Source organism: Solanum dulcamara, chromosome 5 (genome assembly GCF_947179165.1).
Source record: "Solanum dulcamara chromosome 5, daSolDulc1.2, whole genome shotgun sequence".
Lineage (NCBI taxonomy): Eukaryota > Viridiplantae > Streptophyta > Magnoliopsida > Solanales > Solanaceae > Solanum > Solanum dulcamara.
The window spans coordinates 10871145-10896447 of record NC_077241.1 but is presented as its reverse complement, the minus strand read 5'-3'; the positions used below and the strand labels follow the sequence as shown (position 1 = coordinate 10896447).

General features: G+C 33.8%; 2 protein-coding genes across 5 annotated transcripts in view; one reads left to right on the top strand and one right to left on the bottom strand.

The window, feature by feature from the left end:
* Positions 1 to 1994: 1994 nt before the first annotated feature.
* Positions 1995 to 5708, bottom strand: LOC129889024 (alkaline ceramidase TOD1). 2 transcript variants are annotated; one of them, XM_055964124.1, is made up of 4 exons: positions 5370 to 5707; positions 5081 to 5290; positions 4046 to 4606; positions 1997 to 2453 (listed from the first exon to the last, which is right to left on the bottom strand). In XM_055964124.1, the coding sequence occupies exons 1-4, from the start codon at positions 5617 to 5619 to the stop codon at positions 2110 to 2112; spliced, it is 1365 nt and encodes a 454-aa protein (XP_055820099.1). In that variant the 5' UTR covers positions 5620 to 5707; the 3' UTR covers positions 1997 to 2109. The 2 variants fall into 2 exon arrangements, with proteins under 2 accessions (XP_055820098.1, XP_055820099.1); XM_055964123.1 differs by lacking the exon at positions 5081 to 5290 and having other exon boundaries at positions 1995 to 2453; positions 5370 to 5708.
* A 9676-nt stretch (positions 5709 to 15384) lies between these two features.
* LOC129889023 (uncharacterized) overlaps positions 15385 to 25303 on the top strand; it is a 31027-nt gene continuing 21108 nt past the window's right edge. Inside the window, exons 1-3 of one of the 3 annotated variants that reach the window (XM_055964121.1) lie at positions 15385 to 15660; positions 21162 to 21214; positions 23814 to 23878. In XM_055964121.1, coding sequence (XP_055820096.1) covers positions 15502 to 15660; positions 21162 to 21214; positions 23814 to 23878 — 277 coding nt within the window. In that variant the 5' untranslated portion in view covers positions 15385 to 15501. Of the gene's footprint in view, positions 15661 to 21161; positions 21215 to 23813; positions 24082 to 25303 lie in introns of those variants that run through there. The other 2 variants (XM_055964119.1, XM_055964122.1) reach the window with 2 other exon arrangements.

Genomic DNA, 25303 nt, shown 5'->3' with positions numbered 1-25303 from the left:
AGGATAAATTCATGTATTTTAAATTGTGAATTAAATTTTAAATTTTATGATATGTTTATCAAGTCAAAAAATTGGTTAATAAGATTGGATTAATGTTTAAGTTAATATTTTAGGAAAAATGACAGACTAAAAAATATATACTAGTTAATTAATATACATAGTTATAGTTTAAATTAATTACTACTCGCCACTAATCTTTTTCAGTAATTAATATAAATAGCTATAGTTATCCAGAATTTGTATAATTAAGTTCCCAATTGTATAAATTTTGAATTTGTTTGTATAAATTCTGAATTACCTAATTGAATAAATCCAAAATTTGTGTATATAATTATAATATTGATACATTTGATTTGTATAAGTTCTGAAAAATTTCTAAAATGCATATATACAGAATTTGTATATACTTACCCTATTTGTATATTGCTAGCGAATTATACAAACGGATATGCGAATTATACAAACAGTTGTTATAGCTACAGTTACGGAATGTAATTACCTAACCTGTAGCTATTTCGACCTATTAAGCTTTAGGACTATATTTATGAAAATTCCACAATATTTTATGACTTAAATAAAGTCCAATTGCATTTGGACTAATCTATTAAGTTGACATGATGAACCTAACTCACACTCTTTAAACCCAAGATTTGTTAAAATTAATTGAAGACCAAAATACACCCAAGCTCATGCTCTTCATGGGAAGACTTCTTTGTATGATAAATTTTCCTACATGACGGTTTGTTGAGGTGTAGCTCGCCGAAATGTAGATGAGTCTTGAAGTACCCGTGAAGACTCTTTTTTGTGTGTGTCTTCGCACAAAACTTCCTTCAACTTGTTTTCGACAACTATGCTTGAAATGTGACTTTAAAGTTCATGTTACTTGAATTTGAACAATCAAAAAGGTGCAACTCTTTTTCTTTAATTTTGGGGATGAGTTTCATGCATCAATTAGTTTTTTCTTCATCAATATTCAAATACCAAAGTTGTATTATAACTCCATATGACAATGAGATCATTTCATGTAGTTTTCATGTAGAGGCATAATCATTCTAATGTAAACTTGGCCTGGTACGGATGCAAAGAAAGGCTTCGTCTTTCGCATTCAAAACAATCTTCGTCTTTCTCATACAAAGCAATCTTCGTCTTCAAGTGGTGAGCTACACAAATTATTATCATTAAATATTATTACTTATCCCAATTTTTCTTGTCTTGATTAATATTTTTTAGGTACGAAAATTTAGTCGTTACAATGTTAATTTACTAAATTAACCATATTAATTATACTTCAAAAATTTTAATTTGATAACTACTCCCCCTTTCCAAAAACTACTTGTCGCATTTTTCATTTATATGCTAACAAAATATTAATTAGGAGGAGTATTTTACATAATACTTTATATATTAATTAAGTTTTTCATCTATTCATTGTATATATACTTTTTTTTTTGGTAATAATTGAGGTGTTTGTATTTTTCAAGAACAACTAATACTAAGGGTAAAATGGAAATATATAAATAATTTTGTTTTGAACTTCTAAAATGACAAGTATTTTGAGATGAATAGTTTTAGTAAGAATAACAAGTATTTTGAGATGAAGGAATAGTGCTTTGTGTAGTTATTTAATTTTTAGGATAGTATTAAAAGAAAATGATAAATTTCTTTGAATTTGTTAAAATAGATAAGTAAAAAAGAAAAATATGCTATTAGTATAAGGTCAAAGTAATATAAAACAGAGGGAAAGACTATCTCCTGTTTAGCCATTAATTTTGAAGTTGAGAGTTGAAACTATGAGTTTCTTAAGTGGTGATTTTCGAAATTTGAAGTTCTAGTTAAACAAGCATTCCACGTGAAGTTTTTTGAAAAAAAATTGTTAGCGCGAATTCCAAAAATATATAAACTGGCTCAAAACTAGTCTGACCCATTTTTTGTGAATTTAAAAATATTTGAAGCTCGAATTCTTAAAACCACATCAGATTGCATGGCTAAGTCAATATTTGAAGATAAACTTTCAAAATTTATGGTCAAACCCTATCTAACTTTAACATTAAAAAAATTCTTAAAACAATATCAATGTATACAAAATAAACTCTTTAAATATTTATGAAATCAATCTTGGGATTCACCCCACATTTTCAAAAGGTAGCTATCACACTTGCTACTAGTCCCATTCACAAGGAATTTAGAGCTTGCCCTCTTTGTCTTTTTGGGGATCACTTTTGGGTTAGTGACCCCATCATTTTTAAGGCTGTGCCTATACTCAACTGCCACTTGTTCAAATACTTCAACATCAAACATGTTCAACTTCAGTTTTGGGTCCATCAAGTCCCTCACATATGCAAAGGGTAATTGGTCCCTTGGATTAAATCCTTCAAGTTCATTAAATAAGAGGCACGAGAATAAATTGGTTGCCACACTATGTTTTCTCAAGATTATTGCACTATCTGGTACATCTGCAGGGACCATGGGAAAAATAAAAACCATAAACATAAAAGAAGGTTTTCCATTAAAATTGGCTAGGAAAATTTCAATAAAGATTAACTTGCAATAAAGTAAGATATACACTATAAAGAATTTAGCTTTAGATAAGAATCATGATTAAACTATGACTTTTCTTTTATTACTATAATGTCCGAGCTAACTTGCATGAATTGTGACTAATTCCACAACATACATGTCAGTTTCAATCAACGGGTATCGTGTAACTCAATTCACCATGAATAGGACAAATGAAAATTAAGATATCATTTAATATTTTAATTTGAATTTGAACGTGAGATTTCATAATTTTTAATTCACTTCATTAATTATTAAATTACATCTTGACGCACTAAAATAATTTTTTCTTGGTACAATGATCAGGATAAGACATTTTTTATTAGGAATACCCTCGAAGAAGCAATCTAAATAGAAAATTCATCAAACTTTTCGAATAGTGACTATGAGAAAGAGAAAAATTAGGTTAGAGCTTACGAGGTGGCCCTACCATTAAACTATCTTCAAAAGAAAGAAAAGTGACAGTAATCAGTGTATCTATTCAAAAAATCATTGCTGTTGATATTTTGCTCATAATGTGACAATTCATTGTACTTCACATATAATACACCGCAAACTTTTTGTTTCCTTCTAGAAACTCCTTCACTAAACATAAACCTTATTTCTTAAAAGTGGATTAACTATTTCAATACGTGAAACTGACTTTAATTAAATAAAAATTATGGATATTCACCTAAGAAGAATATTTTATTTACTTTCCCTTTTTCTTGTTGGAGACGACGAATATGTCTTATTTAATGTTATATAACTCCAAGTATCACAGACAACTCATGCTTTCACAGACAAGTCATGCTTTTCCAAATATATGTATTATTCAAATTTCCCACTTGTAATCCTCATTAAGGACATCCCGGACTTAGCTTGAACAAATAGTGAAAATTTGTACATCTTTACTTGCTCAGTTTCAATTTATGTGATTGTATTTAATAACACAAAATTTAAGAAAGAAGTTATTTTGAAATTTTGTGATGTTAAACATACCATAAAATTTTCGTATGACTATAAAAACATGTCATGAGGAATATATAATAATGAAATTTGAAGTTGAATTGTTTTCAAATTGAAAAGTACTCCTCTTTTTAATACATGCAGCAATAACAACAACATATTCAATGTAATCTCACAAATAGAATCCAAGAAGGGTGTTGTACGCAACATTTGGAGTAGCTATTTCATTTCAACAACTACAACATACCCAGTATAGTCTCACAAAGTAGGGTTCTGAGGAGGGTACGATGTACTCAGACCTTACCTTATCTCAAATGTAGAGGTTGTTTCCGATAGATCCTCAACTTAACAAAAAAATAACTCAAAGTAGTCCAGAAAAAAAAGTAACGGAAGTGAAAACTTAACAAAGCAAAATATTACGATAATTAAAGTATAAAAAATAATAGATAATAACAGAAATCAAAGGACAAGAAACTACAAAAGCAATACTACAACTACGTAGCTATTTCATTTCTTGAAGAGAGAAAAAAAAACTCATTACCTGAAGGGTAAGGCTTTTCTGGAGTCCATGGTTGCAAGCCATTATCACAATATGTTTCCATTTGTTTCTTCAATCCATCAACATCCCACCATTTCTTCCATCTAGCAGTTGCCATGGCTTCTTCCATTGTATGGACATAAAAAGGATGTCTTGAAATAGCCATATCAACATCTTCCATAACAACAAGTGAGTGAATCAACAAGAATGGATCAACAACTAGTTGCATTTTGGCATCTATCCAAATGCTATATTTCGAATTTGGGAATAGCCTATGAACCAAATATTTGGGAATAACTCCATTCATTGCTGAATTCTCATACAAATTTTCTTTTTCAACCATCACAATTCTCCACACTCCCACTGAATTCTCCTCTAATGATGTTGTTGAAATTAAGTTGTGATATTGAAGTCCCTTGAGTGTCACATCATCTACAAACATGTAAAAGCATACTGAGTAGGGTGTCTCTTTACCTAGTCCCTTTGGTTGCCTGATTTTGTCATGGTCATTGAATATTGCTGAAATAACCACTACCCCCTTGCAATTTTCCATAGCAATCCTATCTGAAAATTTCAAAAAAAATAAAAAAATATAAATAAATAAAAAAACCAACACAATTAAAAGCATTAGAATAACACCTCCAAGTTTTGCCTCTTTGGTCTAGTAGTAAGAGAGTGCATTGCCTGATGTGTAGATTGACACACGTCACTAGTTCAAATCATATCGCATATGAAAGTGTGGTATACATTTAAGTAGAGAAAGGTAGAGGGACGGGTTGTTATCAACTTGTCCTCGAAAATTTCTTGATTTTTTTTACCAGGAAAACACCTACAAGATTCATATTTTTTTCCTTAGTAATTGTATAATTGGTGATATTATTCCAGCATAAAATTTGCATAGTAGTAAGAATTTACATCTTCAAGAGCCACAATCAGAATTCACCAAAGGGGAAAAAAAAAAGTATCTCTAGTTTCATAGGTGATTTGTCCGTATCAAAAATTGCAAATCTTGTGTAATTAAGTATACAGATCACGAACCAAAATTACTGATAGGAAAACGTTTGAAGAATCCACAAGGAACTTCAATTCCATCATCACCACGACGATGGAAATAAGAAAACCTCTTCTTGATACTGAAATTCCCACCAAAACTATCAGCATTCCCCTGAATATACCTCATGTTTCGCGAACCAAGTAACGTTGAATTCTCACTGAATTCATTCATTTCCTTCAAAGTATTCCAATAATCTACCAAAAAACAGAATCCCATTACTCAAACAACAAAAAAATCATCAACGAATCAAAGAGAATTTAATTTTATAGGTACCTGAGAAATAAACAGGGGAATTACAGGACGAACGAAAAGTAGGAAGGGCATGTTTATGTTCTCCATAAGAAGAATTGTAAAGAAAGAGAGGGGTTTGAATAGGATCATTAGGGGAATATCTGAATAGACAATTTGTTGGAGAAATTAAATAAGTGTAAAGAACTAAGAAGAGAGTGGTGAAGAGGTAGATGACAGAGATGCAGAAAAGTTTTGAGTAACAGAAGAGTGGTTTGGACGCCCTGATCCCCATTTACCTTTTCTTCGTGACAGAAAAAAAAAACTCATCGCTCTCCTATTGTTATCAATATTCATCGTATGTAATTAAATTTTTATGTTGTCTTTTTCTCAACCAATGGTTATCTCATTTATATTAGATGTAGACTTCTTCTCACAACCAACATATATATGTATGAAAAATAAGTAAATTTATATGACACTTGATGTTTACGTTAATTCTATTTTAATGGATATAACGATTAAAAAGGGAAAAAAGAGCATTTTCCAATTTATACTAATTAAAGCATTTTTTTTATAAAAAAAAAAGAAAAAAGATTCTTTAAAAACAATATTTTATTAGAAAAATGAATAAATGCACAATGTGTCTGATGAACCCATAAGCGTGGCCGACTTCCCTGTCAATGTCTTCTCAAAGAGTTTTTTTTGCACAAGATTTGTCTAATATAATTTATATTTTTTGTGTTGTTTGTGAGATATTACATAAAAGCGAGTTTATCGAGTACCCACTTTGAATGATAACGACTACGAATTTCATTAGGGGTTTCAAAAGAAAATATGTCTGATGTATAAACTATATCAATTAAACATGATTTATGGTTACATTATATTTATATTCGTGAATCGTAGAATTTTATTAATTTATTTAATGTAAACATGAAGTATAGAAGTGTCAAACGAGTAGATTAGAGAGTAAATTAATGAGCTAATGAGGACTGACCCTTTTTTACTTCACGGTCTTTAAAATGGCAGCCAGGGGCGGAATCAGAATATTTGATAAGGGGGTTCAAGAAAATTAAAAAATAAGGGATTGGATGAAAAAAGTAAAAAAATGTGTCATTGTCGAGAATCGAACCCACGACCACAGGCTCAATCACAGGCGCCTTATCCACTAATCCACAATCTCCATTTGTTAAGGGGATGCAAAAATAATATTTGTACATGAATAAAAAAATTCGCAGTATATATATAATGCAATTTTCCGACGAAGGGGGTTCGGTCGCCACCCCTCGCACCCCTGTAGTTCCGCCCCTGATGGCAGCCCAATATAGCGTTTAAAGCGAACTGCGAATTAAGACAAACTTGTTGGGAATAAACCCACCATGGAAATAATATTTGTGGTAATACAATTAATAAAAGTGGAACACAATATTCAGTTAATCAACAAGAATAAAAAGATTTATAATGACACAAAGATTTTTACGTGGAAACTCTTCTGAATAGGAGAAAAAATTACGGGTCAAAAGGAGCAACTGATATCTCTATAGCAAGGAATTATACACTTTTAAGTCTAAGTAAATACTCTAGAGAACACTACAAAATCAAAAGAAATATCTCTCTTTTGATTTTCTCACTTCACTACAATATAGTTCAAACTAAATATTTTTCCTCACAGATTATTTCCCTTTATGTTGTCTTACTCTTTTTTTTCTCCTTTGTTTTTGGTGTGATCAACAAATGAGCTAATGAGATCATTTTATAGGGATAATCTATTCCCTTTGATGTCATTGATGACATCAATGAGAAACAAAAATTCAAAGTTTGGTAGGTTTCTTGGTTGAAAAAATGGTGAGGTTTGGTTGTTGAGATTTTTCAACTATCGAATCCACTTTTTTTGACTCTCCATTTTTTCAACCTTGCAACAAAAATCTTGAAGAAATTGTTGACTTCAAAAATGGGGCAGAAGCCCACAAATCTCCCCCTCTAGATTCATTTACTAGAAGGAGATAACACCAAGCTTCTAGTTTTAGTACATGCCAATAAGTTCTTTGCATAATTCAAACTTGTCTCTCGATACCACCTTGGTCAGCATATCTAAAGGATTCTCACTAGTAGAAATCTTCATGACCTGCATAGATTTGTCCTTTATCTTTTCTCAAATCGAGTGATATCTCAGGTTGATATGTTTTGTCCTTGCATGATACATGGTGTTTTTGCTCAAATCTATTGCACTTTGACTGTCACAAAGGACGACATACTCCTTATGATGCAATCCAAATTCTTGAAGAAATTATTTCAGCCATACAATCTCTTTGCCAGCTTCAGTATCTACAATATACTCTGCTTCAGTTGTAGAGAGTGCGACACACTTCTACAATTTTGACTAACATAATATAGGTCCCCTTGAAAATGTAAATAAATATCCAGTAATATGTATAGCCCTTCAAGATTGGATCAAATCCTTTAAACCACAAGCAGTCTCATGTGGTTCCTCTTAGATATCTAAGTATCCAGTTAATTGTTTCCCAAAGTTCTTTTATAGGATCTTCAAGTAACTTGCTAACAATACCAACTGCATGAGTAATATCATTTCTAATACCATTGCATACATCAAACTCTTAACTGGTGAAGAGTAGGAAACTTTAGTCATATTTTCTCTCTCCTCCATTGTTGTAGGATACATCTTCTTGCTCAACTTAAGATGACCAACCAGAGGTGTGCTAATAACTTTAGCACTCTTCATATTGAAGTGATCTAGTACACGTTCAATGTACTTTTTCTGAGATAGCCACAACTTTCTACTTGTTTGTTTTCGAACAATCTTCATCCCTAGAATTTATTGTGCTGGGCCAAAGTCCTTCATGTTAAATGACTTGAACATATCTCCTTTTCGCTTGGCAATCATCTTCTTGTCCTATCCTAGAGTTGTAATGACCTTGAGGATCATTTTCGAAAATTGGCGCAAAATTATCATTTTACCCATATTATTAGTACCTCCGAGTATTATTTGTTTAGTTTGCGTGGTTGAATGTGTTAAAGTGTTAAAAGAGAGTGAATTGGGCAAAATCTCGAGTTCTCTAGAGTTAAGTTGTGAAAAAGTGATTTTTGTGACCAAATAGAGCTACAGGTCTCGAAACGAGATTCCATCAATTCCATCAGGTTCGAAATATGGAAATTGATCTAGAAAAGTCATCGGAAACAGATTTGGGGTTGATATGTGAATTTAAAGTCTTAAGTTGAAAAGTGAAGTTTTAAATAAGTTAGTTTGACTTTGGTCAACAAATTGAGTTCGGAGATTCGGAATCGATTTCTGATAATTCCAATGGTTTTAGGAGGTAATTTTAATGCTATTAATGGCTTCATTGTAATTTTTAGACATTCCGAGAGTATTTTGGATATTTCAAGTGTTGAAACTAGTTTAATTGGGACTTATCAGATTTTGGGTCAAGAATACCTCGAATTCAAAATTCGATGGTTTCATGCACTCTAGAATGTCGAATTTAGTAGGAGTGCATATAAGGTTTATGTTTACAGGATTTCAAATAATTTTTGAGGGTCCAACCAAAGGCATTTTAGACTTGGCAAAAACAACAGATTTTGATTTTCTAGTACAAACATTTTGTTCATCGCGGTCGCTACGTTAGGTCACGCGATCATGATGAGTAAGACATATGGTATTCACGATCGCAAGGGGGTAATTTGTGATCGCGATGAGTTAGTCTATCCTGTGTTTTTCGCGATCGCGATCTTAAATAGATTGCGATTGCGATGCTCAATTCTCGTATGAACAGTGTTCAACTTTGAGAGAAACCCCATTTTCACCATTTTTGAGTTTTTATGCTTTTTGAGGCAATTTTGAGAAGAGATGTTCGAGTAAAATCGTTGAGTAAGTAATTTTTAACCTAAAACCTTCCTTTTTCATCAATCATTTGATGATTTTAATTCCTAAATTTTAGTTTCAAACTCCAAAACCTCTTATTCTTCCCTAATTTGATGTTATGAAAAATTGGTGATTTCTAACTCATTTTGAACTCTATTTTTATGAGTTTTTCAACCATGAGTTCCTTATTATGAGCAGAACGTGATTCTTCAATAAAATTTCAGAGACCCTTTTCAAAAATGATCAATTTTTGGACTATTTTACCCCCGATTCCAAAATCTATCAATATGGATGTCATTGAACTTCTTATGACATATATATTTCATTGTTGATAGTGGCTTATCATTTCGGGCATTGAATTCAAAGGTGTTCATCTGATAGAGCGTTCGAGTGCGGTTTCGACAATTGAGGTAGGTTTGGTTATCCTTCTTGGGCTGAGTTGGGGTGATTACTCAAATTCTATATTGTAGGCTTTGGGATGGGGTCGTAGTATAGTTTGGGACTGATAATTGATAGTATGATGCCCATTTGGTGGCTTATATGTGCTTTGTAGTCCGTGTGAGGGCCTTATGTGATATTTTATCTATGATTGAGAATGTATAATATATGACTTAACTACGTGGAACTGAAAAGAGGTTAACAGAATTGTAATGCCCATCTGAGGGATAGGGTTAGGGGTTCTGAGCATGCCTGAGTGTTAAGATATTATGGAGAAAGATGTAAACACTTAATTTGATGTATTTCCTTCCCATTATTATCTATTGAGGGTGAATATCATGCTTAGGTTAAGTCTTGGAGAAATTTGAACCTTGTATTATATATTGAGTAAAATATTACCTCCATGACTTATACTTCGTGATTGCATTCATCCCATTGATACTATTATTGATCTTTGGAAAATTGAGAACTGTGGAAACCTTTTTGAGAAAGAAAATGTGACATCTTTTGTATCCTTAACCACGAGATAGGTGGCAAGCAAATAAGACATTAGTATCATGAGTCCTTGGCCATAAGTTGGGTGGAGAGGTAGTTGATACACTGAGATTGTGATGAGGTATATGATCTACAAGACCCCCTTAGGTCTTAATTTTTAGCACAACTCAGCTGGTGTATACGACAGATTGTGCGACAGCCTTGATCCCACCGTATTATTTTATTATTGCATTGTATTACATTGAAACCTGTGATACTTGACCTATTTATTTAACTGTCATATTGAACTGTATTTAAGTGTTTACTTTAATCATGCCATTCTATATAAATTGACGGCAACGTAGCTGGAGTGAGACTTTTCTGTGTATAGGTGGAAGCGTTCCTTAGTTTATTTCGTTGTTTTTGGTTAATTCCTTATACTCATTCGGTTTAACCTACTGAGTAAATGTGGATTGTACTCACCCTACTTGTGTGTCCCTTTTTGATACAAATACTAGTCAGGGTACCCAATGCGTTAGTTGATTCTCATAGATTCATCTTCATCGGATCAGTGGTGAGATCTTGGGATCCAGATCGCCGCTAGTCCATCTCTCATTTGTAGTCTTTTCTATATTCTGAGACTTAAACTGTGTATTTCTGATTCAGACTTGTAGTTAGATGCTCTTAAAACTTATGACACCAGGTTTTGAATAATTTCGTTATTGTTATTTATTTTGTATTTATTTGTGGCCTGACTTTCCTTTGGGAATCTCATATGATTTTACTTTTCGGCTTACACATTGGGATGAGATTTAGGATGTGTACCATCATGACCTCATTTTTTTTGGATCGTGACAACAATTAACATGTCATACACATACAACAACAAAATAATAAAGTTGTTGTCAGAAAATCTTTTGAAGTATAAACCCAAATCAAAATAGGTCTTTATGTAAGTTTGACTTTTCGTAGAAGAGTCAAAGTTTTTGTACCACTGTCTTGGATCTTGCTTCAACTAATAAAGACTCTTATTCAATTTGCACATCATGTGTTTCTTTTCAAATTCTTCAAATCCTTCTGGTTGCTCCATATAAATCTCATCTTCCAAATCTCCATGAAGAAATACAGTTTTCACGTCGAACTGCTTTACTTCAAGATTTTTCTTCTATTTGAAGTCTTTTACCACCAATCGAGCTTTGTATCTGACCAATTTTTCATTTTCATTCTTCTTGAGTTTAAAGACCCACTTGCACTTAAGCGTTTTTTTACCTTTTGAAAGTTCACCCAGCTTGTATGTGCCATTTTATTTTGTAGAGATTTCATCTCTTCTTGCATGACTTTCTTCTACTGATTTTTTTCTAGATAAGACAACAGCTCTTTAAGATTTTTTGACTTTCGCTCATCATTGACGAAGACATACTCTAATGAAGGATACTTGGATGATGCTATGCTTTGCCTTTCTAATCTTCTGAAAATTTGAGATTGTTCTTCTTCTTCTTGAGAAGGGTAATTATCTTGCTCGATATAATCACCAAGTTGCTCCTCCTGCTCAACAACTTCATTTAGTTCCTCTCCTTACTCAACAACCTCATCGATCATACTTTCTGCACTTATGAAATAGTTAGAATTAAAATGAATGGTAATAATATTATGGACAATACCATTCTTTTCTTGGCCTTCTCAAACAGATCATCAACATTTCCAACTTCACTTTCTCGATAGATTACTTCTCTGATTGTAATTATATTCTTCTTTACAGGATCTCACAGTCTGTACCCAAACTCTTCATCTCCATATTCGATTAATATATAAGGAACTGATTTATCATCTAGCTTGGTTCTCTACTCCTTTGGTACATGTGCAAAATCTTTGCAACCAAACACCTTCAGATGCGAGTAGTGCACTTCCTTATTGGTCCAAACTCTATCTGGAATGTCAAACTCTAATGGAACTGATGGATTACGATTCACAAGATGATAGGCTGTCAAAACTGCATCATCCCAGAATGACTTAGGCAATTTAACTATTCTGAGCATGTTTCTCAATAATAGTGTGATTCATCTTCTCAGCTAGACCATTGTGTTTGGGGTTCAGAAACTGTCTTTTCATATCCAATATCATAGCTTGAACAATACTCTTTCAATTTTGTAGAAGTGTACTCACCTCTATTTTCAATTTAGAGACGCTTTAACTTTTGACCCATCTCCCTTTCTACCAAAGCATAAAACTTTTTGAATATTTGAAACACCTGATCTTTCATTTTCAAGATATAAACTTACAATTTTTGTGAAGCATCATCAATAAAAATAAAAAATTATTTATTACCACCTGTCGATTCTATCTCCACTGGACCACAAATATCATAGTATTCAAAATCAAGTATATTCAACTTTATTTTAGACGATGTCCGAAATGAGACTCTATGTTTCTTACCAAATAAACAATAGTCATAAAGTTTTATCGTCGTATCTTTGGCAAAAGAAATGAATGATTTCTTGGCAAGAATTTACAATTCTTTCTCGTTCATGTAACCCATTCTTTTATGTCAGAAATCTATACAAATCTCTTCATGAGCCTTATTTAATTCACCTTATCATATTTTTGTATTTGTCCTGTACAACGTGTCAGGAGCAACTCCCTTTGCAATCATCAATGCTCCCTTGGTAAGTCTCCATTTTTGTTTTGCAAAGTAGCTCTCATATCTATCTCGGTCTAAAGCAATTCTCGATATTAAGTTCATTCACAAGTTAGGTAGATGGCACACGTCCTTCAGTACTAATGTGCATCCGGCATTAGTCTTAACACAAATGTCTATGATTTTTGTAATTTTTGAGTAACTTGTGTTACCCATTCTCACGTTGCCAAAATCACCTACTACACATCTATAAAAATATCTCTTACCGTTGTAGTGTAGTAAGATGCTGCTGTGTCAACCACCCATTCTGACTATGCACATGCCAAGTGCATGCATTCCTCTTCCTCGTTTATGAAGAGAACAACATTGTCATTATTTTGCATCATGGGAGTTGTGTTGTCATTGTTCTCTTGGCCACTGCGTTTACCTTAGTCCCTTTTTTATATTTGGACAATCTCTTTTGAAGTGACCTAGTTGATCATAATTGTAGCAATTTTTTGCCTTTGATTTTGATTGGACTTTGGACTTTCTGCGAGTTCCTGATCTATCATAGTTATTCGAACTCCTTTGATAACTCCGAATATTATGAGAGTCTATCCATGATTTTTAGGCTTTTTTCTCATCTATTGATTGGGTAGAAGAGCTGATGTAACATCATTCAACTCAATATTGTATTTTCGATTTAAGATGATTGTTATCAAATTATTGTAGGAAGATGGCAACGAGTTCAGGAGCATGATGACTTTATTTTGCTCCTTGATCTTTACTCCGAGGTTTACTAGTTGCGTGATTAGTCCATTAAGCATTTAAAAGTGAGAACAAATTACCTTCACCCATATGTAGAACGTACAACTGCTTTTTAGGTCAATTTATTTGTTAGTGTTTTGGACATGTATAGATTTTCTAACCTTGTCCAAATGTCACGTGTAATCTCTTCATCGATAATGTTGTTCACCACATCATCTATTAAGTGCAACCTGATTGCACTAACAACATTTTCATCTATTTTTTTCAATTCTCAAGTTTCGTGGATTTAGACTTTTTGAATTTGCCAAATAGTGCCTTGTGCAATCCTTGTTGGATGAGCAAATCCCTCATCCTTCTCTATCATGTTGAGAAATCACTATCACTGTTAAAATTTTCTACTTCGTACTTTACTGCAAACATATTTTTTCACTGAGTATAGGACGATAGATCATAAAAAATATTTCTGTAAATAAGCAGAACATGTGATATGATACTAATTGTTGGGAATAAACCCGCCGCATAAATAATATTTGCGGTAATACAAGCAATAAAAGTGGAACACAATAATCACTTAATCAACAAGAATAAAAAGTGCAATAATGACATCAAGATTTTTCTGTGAAAATTCTTCTGAATAAGAAAAACAACCACGAGCTGAGAGAAGCAACTGATATCACTATAGCAAGAAATCATAAACTTGTAGGTTTGAGTAAATACTCTAAAGACCACTACAAACTCAAAAAAAATATTTGTCTTTTGATTTTCTCACCTCACTATAATATCGTTCACACTCTCTATTTTTTTCTCACAAATTATTTCCCTCAGTGAGGCCTTACTCTTTTTTTTCTCCTTTGTTTTTGGCGTGATTAACAAATGAGCTCCTTTTATAGGAAACTATTTTTCCCTTTGATGTCAATGATGACATCAATGAAAAACCAAAATTCAAAGTTTGGTAGGTTTCTTGGTTGGAAAAATGGTGAGATTTTGTTGTTGAGATTTTCCTACTATCACATTCACATTTTTTGACTCACTATTTTTTCAACCCTGCAGTAAAAATCTTAAAATAATTGTTGACTTCAAAAATAGGGCTGAGCCCTACAAGGCTAGCCCTTAAAACTTTTTCTTTCGAAATTGCTTTGTCTAAGTAATTATTGGCACAATCTCAATATAAATTATTTTACAATGTGAAATAAAACCCTCGACAACACCATTCTTGTACGAACTCAGGATAGATAAATAAAATCAATTCAAAATAATAAATATAATTACCATTTTTGTTCACTAATTCAAGTCAATTTATTTCTAAGACTAAAACTGGGAATCTAATTTCAAATTTACTGTTTAGTAATTAGTACATTCTTTTTCCTCAATTTTTTATTTAATTTATTTTTAATTTTCTTAAAATTAATTAATTATTATTCTTTTTGGCCTCAACCGAATCCTTTGAGGCCGGCTAGCCAATTGAGCCTAGATTGTTGAGTTTTAATCACTTCAAAATAGATCGAAAGAAATTTTAACTCAATCCCACTTGATTAAAGGGTTGAGTTGGGTTGACCTTGTGGGCAAGTCTATTTTGATGCGTTTGTCAAATACGAAAATATATTTTTGAAAAATTTTCAAAAATATTTTGAGGTCTAATAATCAAATATAATGATAGTTTTGATCATTACAAATGTAGAAATAGCTTTTAAAAATTTAATTTGTATCAATAAATACAATATTTATTGAAACTTATTATGTATCGGTGATAAATCAATTCACTTTTCTTATGGTAAGTTTTTAAAAAAAATTAAAAAACTGGGTCAGAATGACCCTTTATTATAAAAAACCAAAATAGGAAAGATCTGTCCATAAAATGACCCAGCCCAATCCAACAAACAAATATCTCTACAAAGACAAAAAAATACAAAAAAAAACAAAAAATAACAGACATAAAAAAATAAATAGCTAGAAGGAGACTTGGAAGCTCCATAGTCATCCTCAAGCTTTAACTCCCAGCAGCCATGGCAGAGGCGCTGCTCTTGACAAGGCATAAGATCGGATCCTTAATAGCTTCAACAAGAGGATTTCGAGACATTTCCACAACAGGCACTCTAAATCTCACGAATGCCATGAAAATGAAACCCAGTAAAAACTTGTTCAAAATAGCTCGAACAACTATGGTAAGATCCAATTTACACCATACCTCAGCTGAAAAAAATGCTCTAATCCAATTAATGAGCTCCATCTCTAATATTTACCCTTTCCAGTAGAATGAGCTAGTCAAACCTAACTAATACCACTGTATGGTTCAGGTATATCTTGTTAATGTTGCTCAGAATCTATCCTTTATTACTGTTTTCCTTATGTTCGAATTCATCTATGATAAAAGCCATTTTCCTATGCTTTCCTTTTCCATGTGTTTTCACTTGTTTTACTGTTGTTGTTCATTGTTCATTGGTATTAGTATCACAGCATCCATGGTTTACGTTTTGCATTTTTCTGATTTTCAAATTTGCAATTCCTTCTTTATCCATATTAAGCAACACCTTTGCCTCTTTTGATAAGTCCTGAAAAGATGAGAAAATAATACTTTATGTACCTGCAAAAGAAAAAAACATAGTTAGCTAACAAGTCTGCAACCTTGTTTTCTTCTCGGAAAAAATGCTCCACCACAACTTCCCTCTCCTTCATCAGGTTCTTAATCTTTCTAATTTTAGCAGTTACCCTCTATGGGACTTCCCATTCCCCATCTAACATCCTCTTCACCACAAGGGAGTCTGTTTCTAGAATAATTGGAAACAATTCTTTTGCCCTACAAAATTCCAATCCCATATTGAAAGCCCTGAGCTCTTCCATTAGGTTGGTATCATCCTCCAGTCTCTTGACTTCCTCATAAATAAATTTTCCTTCCACATCCAATGCAAAAAGCTCTAGAACTTGGCCTTGGATTTCCATTAGAAGCCCCATCACAATTGCACTTAAAACTAACAATAGGCTTACTCCATTTCACCACTTTACAACATAGAGTAGGAGTGTAATCATCCAAAAAATTAACTAGCAAAGGCCAAGATACAGGAATATTCTTCAATCATGGATATAAACTTCTTGCCATAAAGTGTAAATTTCTTTCAGTCTCCATAATCATAGTAACTGAGACATCTTCCCCCCATGTTTAATCTTGTTCCTTCTTTTTTAAATCTGCCACAAGATGAACATAGGAACTGCCTTGTATATGAGCTTTAGCTTATGTGAAACTTATGCCTTCCACCACTTCCAGACAATGTCTTTCAGATGAATGAAAGGACCATCAACCCCTGCATTAGCTGCAAAAACAGTCCATAATCTACTAGAAAAATTACAGTTAATGAATACATGCTCAATAGATTCTGAGCTCCATTGTCCATAACACACAAAAAGAACATAATCAGGGATTCTATTCTTTGCCAGCACTTCCCCAAGAGGAATCCTTTGCTTCCACAACCTCCAAATAATGAAAGAAACTTTATAAGGGACCCCTTTCACCCAAATATGTTTGAAGTTTTCATTAGGGTTTCTTTTTTGTCTAATAAAATTTCAAGAAGATTTAACTGTAAACTAACCTTAATTATTCAACATCCACCATGGTGTATCCCACTCTTCATATTCTACAAATGCTGCTACATGACTAGATAAATGAGAAAAACATCTTCATTAAACAATTCATGCATTAACTTCAGTTCCATTCTCCTTGGTTGTACAGTTATCCCACATCTTCCAAATGCTGGTTAACATCACTATTCAAAGGCAAATACTAATGAAGTGCCACCAGTTAAGTTTAGTTAGCCAACCATATACTAGAGTGACCAATCTTAGGTTCCCACCATATATGTTGGTCCACCATGTCTCTGTCTTGCGGCATTAATCTCCAAGTTTGTGAACCACCTTTCCCTTCTATCAATTGAGGTCCCAACATTTTGCAATATTTGTACCATAAGAAATTAGACCACAATGATTTTTGAGTTTTTAAAGTTTCACCATAATTTATCAAATAAAACTTTAGAAACATCAAATAAGGATCTGTCCTAAACCACCCTCCTCCTTAGGAAAGCATATATCAAACCATGCAACCCAATGCTTATTCCTCCTAGTTTCTTTACAATTCATAAAAATGTAGCAAATTTCTATGCAAATCATGAATTATATGCTTGGTGGGGGTGGGGTGGGGGTTTCATGGCATAAAGGAGAGAAATAGAAATACTGTTAAGCATTGTTTGGATCAAAACAAATTTACCTCCAAATGAGAGAAGTTTACCCTTCCAAACTTGTAGTTTATTTTGCACTTTCTTGATCAATTCTTTAAAATGAACCTTCTGCTTCTTTGCATGGCCAATAGGGTATCCCAAATAAATCAAAGGAAAGGAACCTCTGTTGAACCTGTAATCTCCTCCACATCATCAAAATGAATAGAGTTCACCTTATTAAACATATAAAAAGCATTTTTTCCTTTGTTTATTAGTTGACCAGATTGACATTCATAATCATCCAAAAGTCTTTATGACAAGCTTTATAGAAATTCCATCAACTTATACAAATATGTTACTATCATCAGCATAGGCTAAATGATTAATGTTATCACTCCACTTTGCATCTTATAGCCCTTAAAGTCTCTGTTGTTAAACAGATTATTGAAGGACCTAGATAATACTTCAACTGATAGTATAAAGAGAGCAGGGGATAAATGATCTCCTTTCTTGACACCCCTAAAAGAGTGAAAGAAATCATAATTTTGACCATTGATTAGGATAGAATATCAGTTATTTGCAATCAACCTCTAAATCATATCCACCACTTTATTATCAAATCCCATCTACTCCAAAAACTTAATTAAAAATGACAATTAACCCTGTCATAAGACTTTGCCATGTCCAGTTTGATAACCACATTAGCAGGTTTGCCCCTTATTCTAATATTAGATACAATCTCTTGGGCCAGTAGGATATTTTTCTTCCCTTCAAAAAACCTGATTGATTCTTGGAAATAATCGTAGGAAGCAAACCTTCCGATCTATCATGTACAATCCTGAATATCATCTTATTAAGAAAATTGCTCAAGACTTATTGGTCACATATCAGAAAAGGACTGTACAAAGTCTTTTTTGATATAAGAACCAAATTTGTGTGAGTAATAAAATTTGGGAGGGTGAAACCATTAAAAAAGGAGTCACAACATTGAAAATATCATCCCCAACCACTTCTCAACATCTTTGAAAGAACAAGCTAGTAAAACCATTAGAACCACTAGCACTATTACCATTAAGCTTAAATACTACCTTTTTCACCTCATCTTTAGTAGGAACAACTTTAAGCAACTCATTATTCTCCTCAGAAATTAGATTGGGAACATGTTGTAGTAGAGTCAGCTCAGCAGTTGCTCTTTCTTTAGAGAATTGGTTTCTGAAAAGGTTGATAGTTTCCTCAGCCACCTGCTCATTGCCTTCAGCCTATTGCCCATCTTCTTTGATTATTCTGTTAATAGATAGCCTCTTTATAATCTCATTTACTAGACAATGAAAGAGTCTTATCCCCTTAAGTACACCATTGAAAACCTGCTTTCTGTTTCCAATACTCTTCTTCAAAGTGGATGTACTTCTTTAGCTCAGCTTGTGCTTGATGCAAGATCATCCCGTTGTTAACTGTTGGAAATTCTTCAAATAGCTCTTCTTTTATCCTCACAATCTCTTCTCTCATAATAAATTGCTTGAAAATATCACCAAACCTATCTCTACACCAACTAGAAAGAGCTACTTTTATATTCTTCATCTTCTGCTTTAGGCTAATGAAAATATCAGCAGAGTATACTGATTTCCAGCTATTGGACACTATTTTCAAAACACCTTTTTTATCCACCCAAAAATTCAGAAATCTGGAAGGCTTCCTCACATAGGTGGTTTGATCTCCACAAGACAATAACAAAGGGGCATGATCCGAATTAATTCTTTCTAAGTGTTTCATGTCAAGGTTACCTAATAAACCAATAAAAGCTTGATTCACCGTAATTCTATCCAATCTTTTAAAAATAAACTCCGCATCAATTCTACCATTCTACCAAGTAAAAGGACTGCCCTTGAAGTAGACATACAACAAATCACCAGAATTCATACAGAAGGAAAAATCTTCATATTCTTGAGGATATGCCAAAAGATCCCCTATTTTTTCTTCTTCACTCACAATGACATTAAAATCTCCCCCAACCAGCCAAGAAAGATTACACTATTGCTGATATTGTAGATATCATCCTATAACTTGATTCTTTACAAGGCGTCACATTTTTCATACACTATTGTAACCAAAATAGTATCCCAGTTTTCTGAAAATGAAGTTGAAGTGTCAATTGTTGATTAGAATCAGAGATTACCCCAACATGAATATGTTCCTTAACAAATACCCAAATCTTCCCATTTTGATTATGATTTTCATATGGCATGCCCAACCTTCTTTTATATTTATGAATCTGACTCCCTTCCTGAAATGGTTCCATTAATTCTATGAGAGAAAATTTATGGTGTCTGTTTAACATTTGAATCCTCTAAAATGATTTTTGAGTTCTAATAGATCTCACATTCCAAAACAGAGTTTTCATCTTCATTTAGAATCTGTTTCACACCCCTCTTAGGATTCAACCTAATAGTTTTGATCTCCACATTACTTTTGTCTTTGATGTCTTTTGAATTAGATGTAACACTTAATCCAACATTCTTCAATGTTTGTATTACTTTGGGGTTGTTGTTCTCTTCTTCTGCATCTTCTACTCCTTCAACCCTTTGAGTGTTTGCTATGCCCATATTATTTCTTTTTGATAATTGATGTAACACCAGATTGTACAAAGCATCAATCAATTCTTTCTCCCTTTTCCCCTCTCTTGCTACCTCTGTTGTTGCTAATTCACTAGTGTAGCTACCTTCCAGTGTCAACACTGAATCTCTCCCATCAATTTGGAGTGGTTCTTGAAAGATAGCTATGTCTTCAAGATTATCTACCAGTTGTGTTGTATTTTCATTGGTTTCTGTTCCTGTTGCAGGTACCCCATTTTCTTATTGTGCCAAGATCATTTCCCCCTCCTCATTATTTATTCTTCATCTCTTGTGTTTAGTTGCTACCATTTGAAGATTCTCATTCCTGAGAACTATTGCCAGTTCTGTATCAATTGCTTTCATTTTTGATTGTTCAACTTGAAGTGATGTATCATCATTCTTTTGCACGAAATCCTCATCCCCTGTATGTTTAATGATTTTCTTTCCCTTATCAATGGCCTCCCCCTTATCTTCAGAGACTTGCAATTTTATGATAATCCCTGATTCATAGTTATTCTCCTCAGTATCTCCACTCATTCTCTCCTGTTGATTCTCTAAAGCATTACCCCTCAAAATTTGCATTTCATCTTGTTTCTTCTCATTGTTGTTTTTACAGACATTTGTATTGGTCATTCCTTGTACAAAGGTCATTGTGATCCAATCTTTAGTAGACCTGTATTGCTGATTGTTTTTCTCCTTATGTGTTACTTCAATTTTGTTTGTAACCTCATCAACATTTGTTGCATGTGATGCTACTGCTGAATTTTTCTCTTCATTTAATGCTGCAAAAGAGTTACCCATACTAACTTCTTCTTCCCCTTTCTTTTGATCATCTCTTTTTTATCTCGGTAGATTTCTATTCGTGGGATGCCATTACTTAAAATGCCAACCTATAATTATCAGAGGTACATTAGATAGCACATCAGAAACTTCTTTCATCTTATCCTCTTTAACTTCTCTTTCATGTCCAGTTTTCCTGAGTTCTAGGTGCAGCACCTTTCAATCATTCTCTGCATGCTCTTGTATCTTGAACTGCTTACAATACTTTGGTAGTATATCATATTGAATGTGAACTTTCTCTACCCTGGAAGTCTTAGTATCTTCATTCACAACTTCTAGTTCAACAAATTTAGGAAAGTATACCAACAAGTCCACCTGTAGCTTTACCCTAACACAACTAGGTTGAGTCTTATTAATAGTGGCCATGTCTAGATGCATGGTTTTCCTACCGTAACTGCTAACGAAAATATGGATTCCTTAACAAAAAATGCCAGTTTTAAATTTGGAAATGAGATCCATGCCATTTCTTGTAATGATTCTTCCTCTACACTAAATTTAGCATCATAAATAAGCGGGTCTCATCATGTAAGAATAACCATCTTTTGAGAATATGTAGTAACTGGATTTAGACATCATATTGATAAAATCATCCTGTCAACTGAAATGCATCAGTATATGTCTATACCTTGGTAATCCAATTTTGCATTCCCCCTTCACTTTGCATTGTTTTGGAATTTGGATTCATAACTCTTCTATATCTGGCCTGCCATAGGAAAAATTCCCAACTACCACATATTGCAAGTTTTCCAAAGTGTTCATTCTGTCAACTTCCTCCTCCGTCTAAACCACCCTTGGGATTCCATCTTTATAGATAAGCTTCTTAATATGTAAGACCCCGTAAGTTGGAACCAAGGAGAAAATTCCAAGAATTTTGAACCTATCCAGGTGAACGATTCCCTCTATGGCTTGTGGAGATCCCTATGGCTCGTAAAGTTGAGACGTAGAGTGACCTTCAAAATAAGTTGAAGTTTTCCTCAGGAGAGGTTCTATGACTTGCTAGGATGAGTCACCCTCAAGATGACGACTCGTAGAAACCCCTCGTAAGCTAAGTTCAGAGGCTGGGTTTTAAGGATCCCCCATGGCCAAGTCTACGAACTTGTAGGAGGGTTGTAGAAGCTAGGATGGGTCGTAAAGACCACCCGTCAAAAAACTTCAGAGACTTGTATTTTGCAGGTTTTTGGGACCTGCAGGACGAGCCCAAAAGATGAATCGTTTACTTAAAAATAGGTCATAAACCCTGCCCGTTCCCAAACTTCAGAGACTATATTTTTAGACCCATTTCTCAGACCTGCAGGACGAGTCATTTAGAATGCTCGTCGTTGCCAAGATGTCCTGTATAAAAGGGTCCGTAGGGTCAACTTTTAGATTTTAATGAAGGGAAATTGTGTCTTTTCCCAAGATTGGTTCAATGAACCTAGAAACTTTTATGGCCTAGTTCAAAGTCTATAAATACGGTATTCTTCAAAATCCCCTCCTATTCAATTCATTCTCTCAAAATTCCCAAGGAAAGAACTCACAAGGTCCCTCAAGGTTTCTCTCCAAATTCAAGCTAGGGTTTTCAGATTTCTTCAAGGTCCTTCTTCAATTCTTAGTGAATTCAAACAAGGTATGTGGGGATTGATTCATGGGCCCTTTTCACCCATGAAGTCCCAAAGACTTCTAAAGTTTTCATTCAATTTACAATTGATTATGAACCCTTGTTTTGATGAATTGCATTGGACTAATTTGATTTCGTTTTTAAATATTATCAATGATCTTTATATGCATGTTCTTATAGAAATTGCATGATTTCAAGTTGAATTATAAAATCCCATGCATAAAGCTATATTTTCAAGCTATGATTATGAAGTAAAGATGATTCTATGAGTTAATCATGAGTTAAATAATTTATAAAGATAGTTTCCAATGAGTTACAGATGAGATTATGATTTTAAAGTTAAAGATTGAGATGATGATCAGAGTTAAGATCATTAGATATTTTGAGATGGTGATAAGCACAATTCTCATTAAAAATATAGATTCTTATGAATCACCAAGTTAGATGAGCTATTCCTAAATGTTTTAAAGATGGATTGATAGGCAGTTACTATCTTTCCCAACTATATTATGATTATGTTTTATGAGTTTTCATTGGGATATTGACTAAGTACTGAGAGGATTTCTAGGCGGGGTTCTGTCGGATAACGCAGTTGGTTATCCAAGGAATCCTAGTAGCAACCTAAAGTCCCAAACTACATTGCCTACGTAGGTTGCCTTCATGGCGTAGCTAGTGGATCCACATAGCCCAGTTGAGTTGAGTTGAGTTATCTTGGAGTATGCCCTGGGAAGGTAGCCTCCTCTGTTTCAATGTAGGAGTCATTGGATTTTATGTAGTAGCTCGCATGGTCTTAGTTGTCGGTTAACAGTCTTATCCCTCACAAGTTCAAGTTCAAGTTAAGCTATGAGGTGTCAAGTTATGAGTTGAAAGTTGAAGTTTTATGATATGCGTTGACCAAGCGTTTCTTATGTTTTAAATTTCTTTTAAGCTATACTCATGTTCACTATGATTGGTCATGCATCTTATGGCATATTTATACGTTCTTTTTCTTGTTCATGCATACCTCACATACTTAGTACATTCAAACTTACTAATGCATATTTTGCCTACATTGTCTCATAATGTAGGGACGGACGACACTCACGACTACCCCGCTCGTGGCTAGAGTTTTTGTTAGATTTCCAAGAAGTTGGTGAGTCCTTATTCTACCGAGGACAAGACTTTTATTCATGTTACTATTGTTAGACATTTCTTCTATTGTTACGGTGAGCTAGGAGCTTGTCCTAAGCCCCAGTCAAAGACCAGACTAGAGGCATGTTTAGACGATATATTGGTGTAGTCCGAATTTGACGTTTATAGAGTTGATCTCCCTTAATCCTATTCCCCACTTAATGATTACTTCTGCTCATATTTTTGTTGTTCTTTATCTTGTGTATGTGATGTATGCTAAGATGGCTTATGGCTGGGGTCCCTCGCTTTCCAATCGCCGAATTACGACTAGGTCCTAGGTAGGATCGTGAAAAACTTTGTATTAGAGCCCAAGGTTTAGAATAGCCCTAAAGAGTCTAACATGCCATGTTAAGTAGAGTCTTATTCATTGGTGTGAAGCACGCCAAATCCATGAATAGGAGGTTATGAAACATCTTAGGAAAAATGTCACTTCTTTCATGATCTATGTCGTGCGGTAGAGTGGTTAAGTCTTTTCCCTCTTATGCTTGTTCTTTGCAATTCTTAGAATATGCCTCCACGAAGATACCTCGTTAAAAGAAACATCGTTGAAGAGAAGAAACAAGCTCCTAATGACCTTATAAATGATCAACTTTCCAATGCAGAGTTCCGAGCAGCCTTTTAAATACTTGCTCAAGCCGTTATGGCTCAAGTTAACCGTGAGGTTGTTGCTCCCGTTAGCCCAAATATTGGTACAGCGGCAACAAGAGTTCATGATTTCATGAGGATGAATCCTCCGGAGTTTTGGGGTTCTAAAGTTGATGAGGATCAACAAAGGTTTGTTGATAGCATCCACAAGATTGTTGAGATCATGACGATTAGGTTGGTTGAAAGAGCAGAGTTGGCTATGTACCAATTGAGGGGTATTTCTCAAATTTGGTTTGATCAATGGAAAAATGTGAGGGTGTTGATGTGTCGCCAAAATACAACATTTACGATGCCCAAAACAAGTAGTTATTATAAGTTCTCAAGCACATTTTGTTAGTTTGATATGTGTTTTTAGTTAGTTTTCAGAAAAATTGAAGCACGCTTGGGTTGATGATATTTGGCATGGTTCATGTGAAATTTTGATTGATCTTGAAGGATGTTGGTAGCTTGGTGTTGTGGTGATGCCAAAGGGAAATCTAAATCTCACAAGAGGTGTTCAAACACTTGAGTTTGCAAAGGTTTCGAATAACTTGAAAGGAGAACTCAAAAAACGAACTTCACCGGAAATTCAAGGACCTTGGAATGGGTGTTGGGATATTAAATCATCATGTTTTGACCAAGTATCCACACCAAGACAACCATCACGAGCTGTGGTGTGCAATACTGGCCGTGAAAGGAAGCCCCCATCCGTGAAGAATGCAGCCAAGAGAAGGCAATCGACTTTTGGGCTAAGGCATGCGCC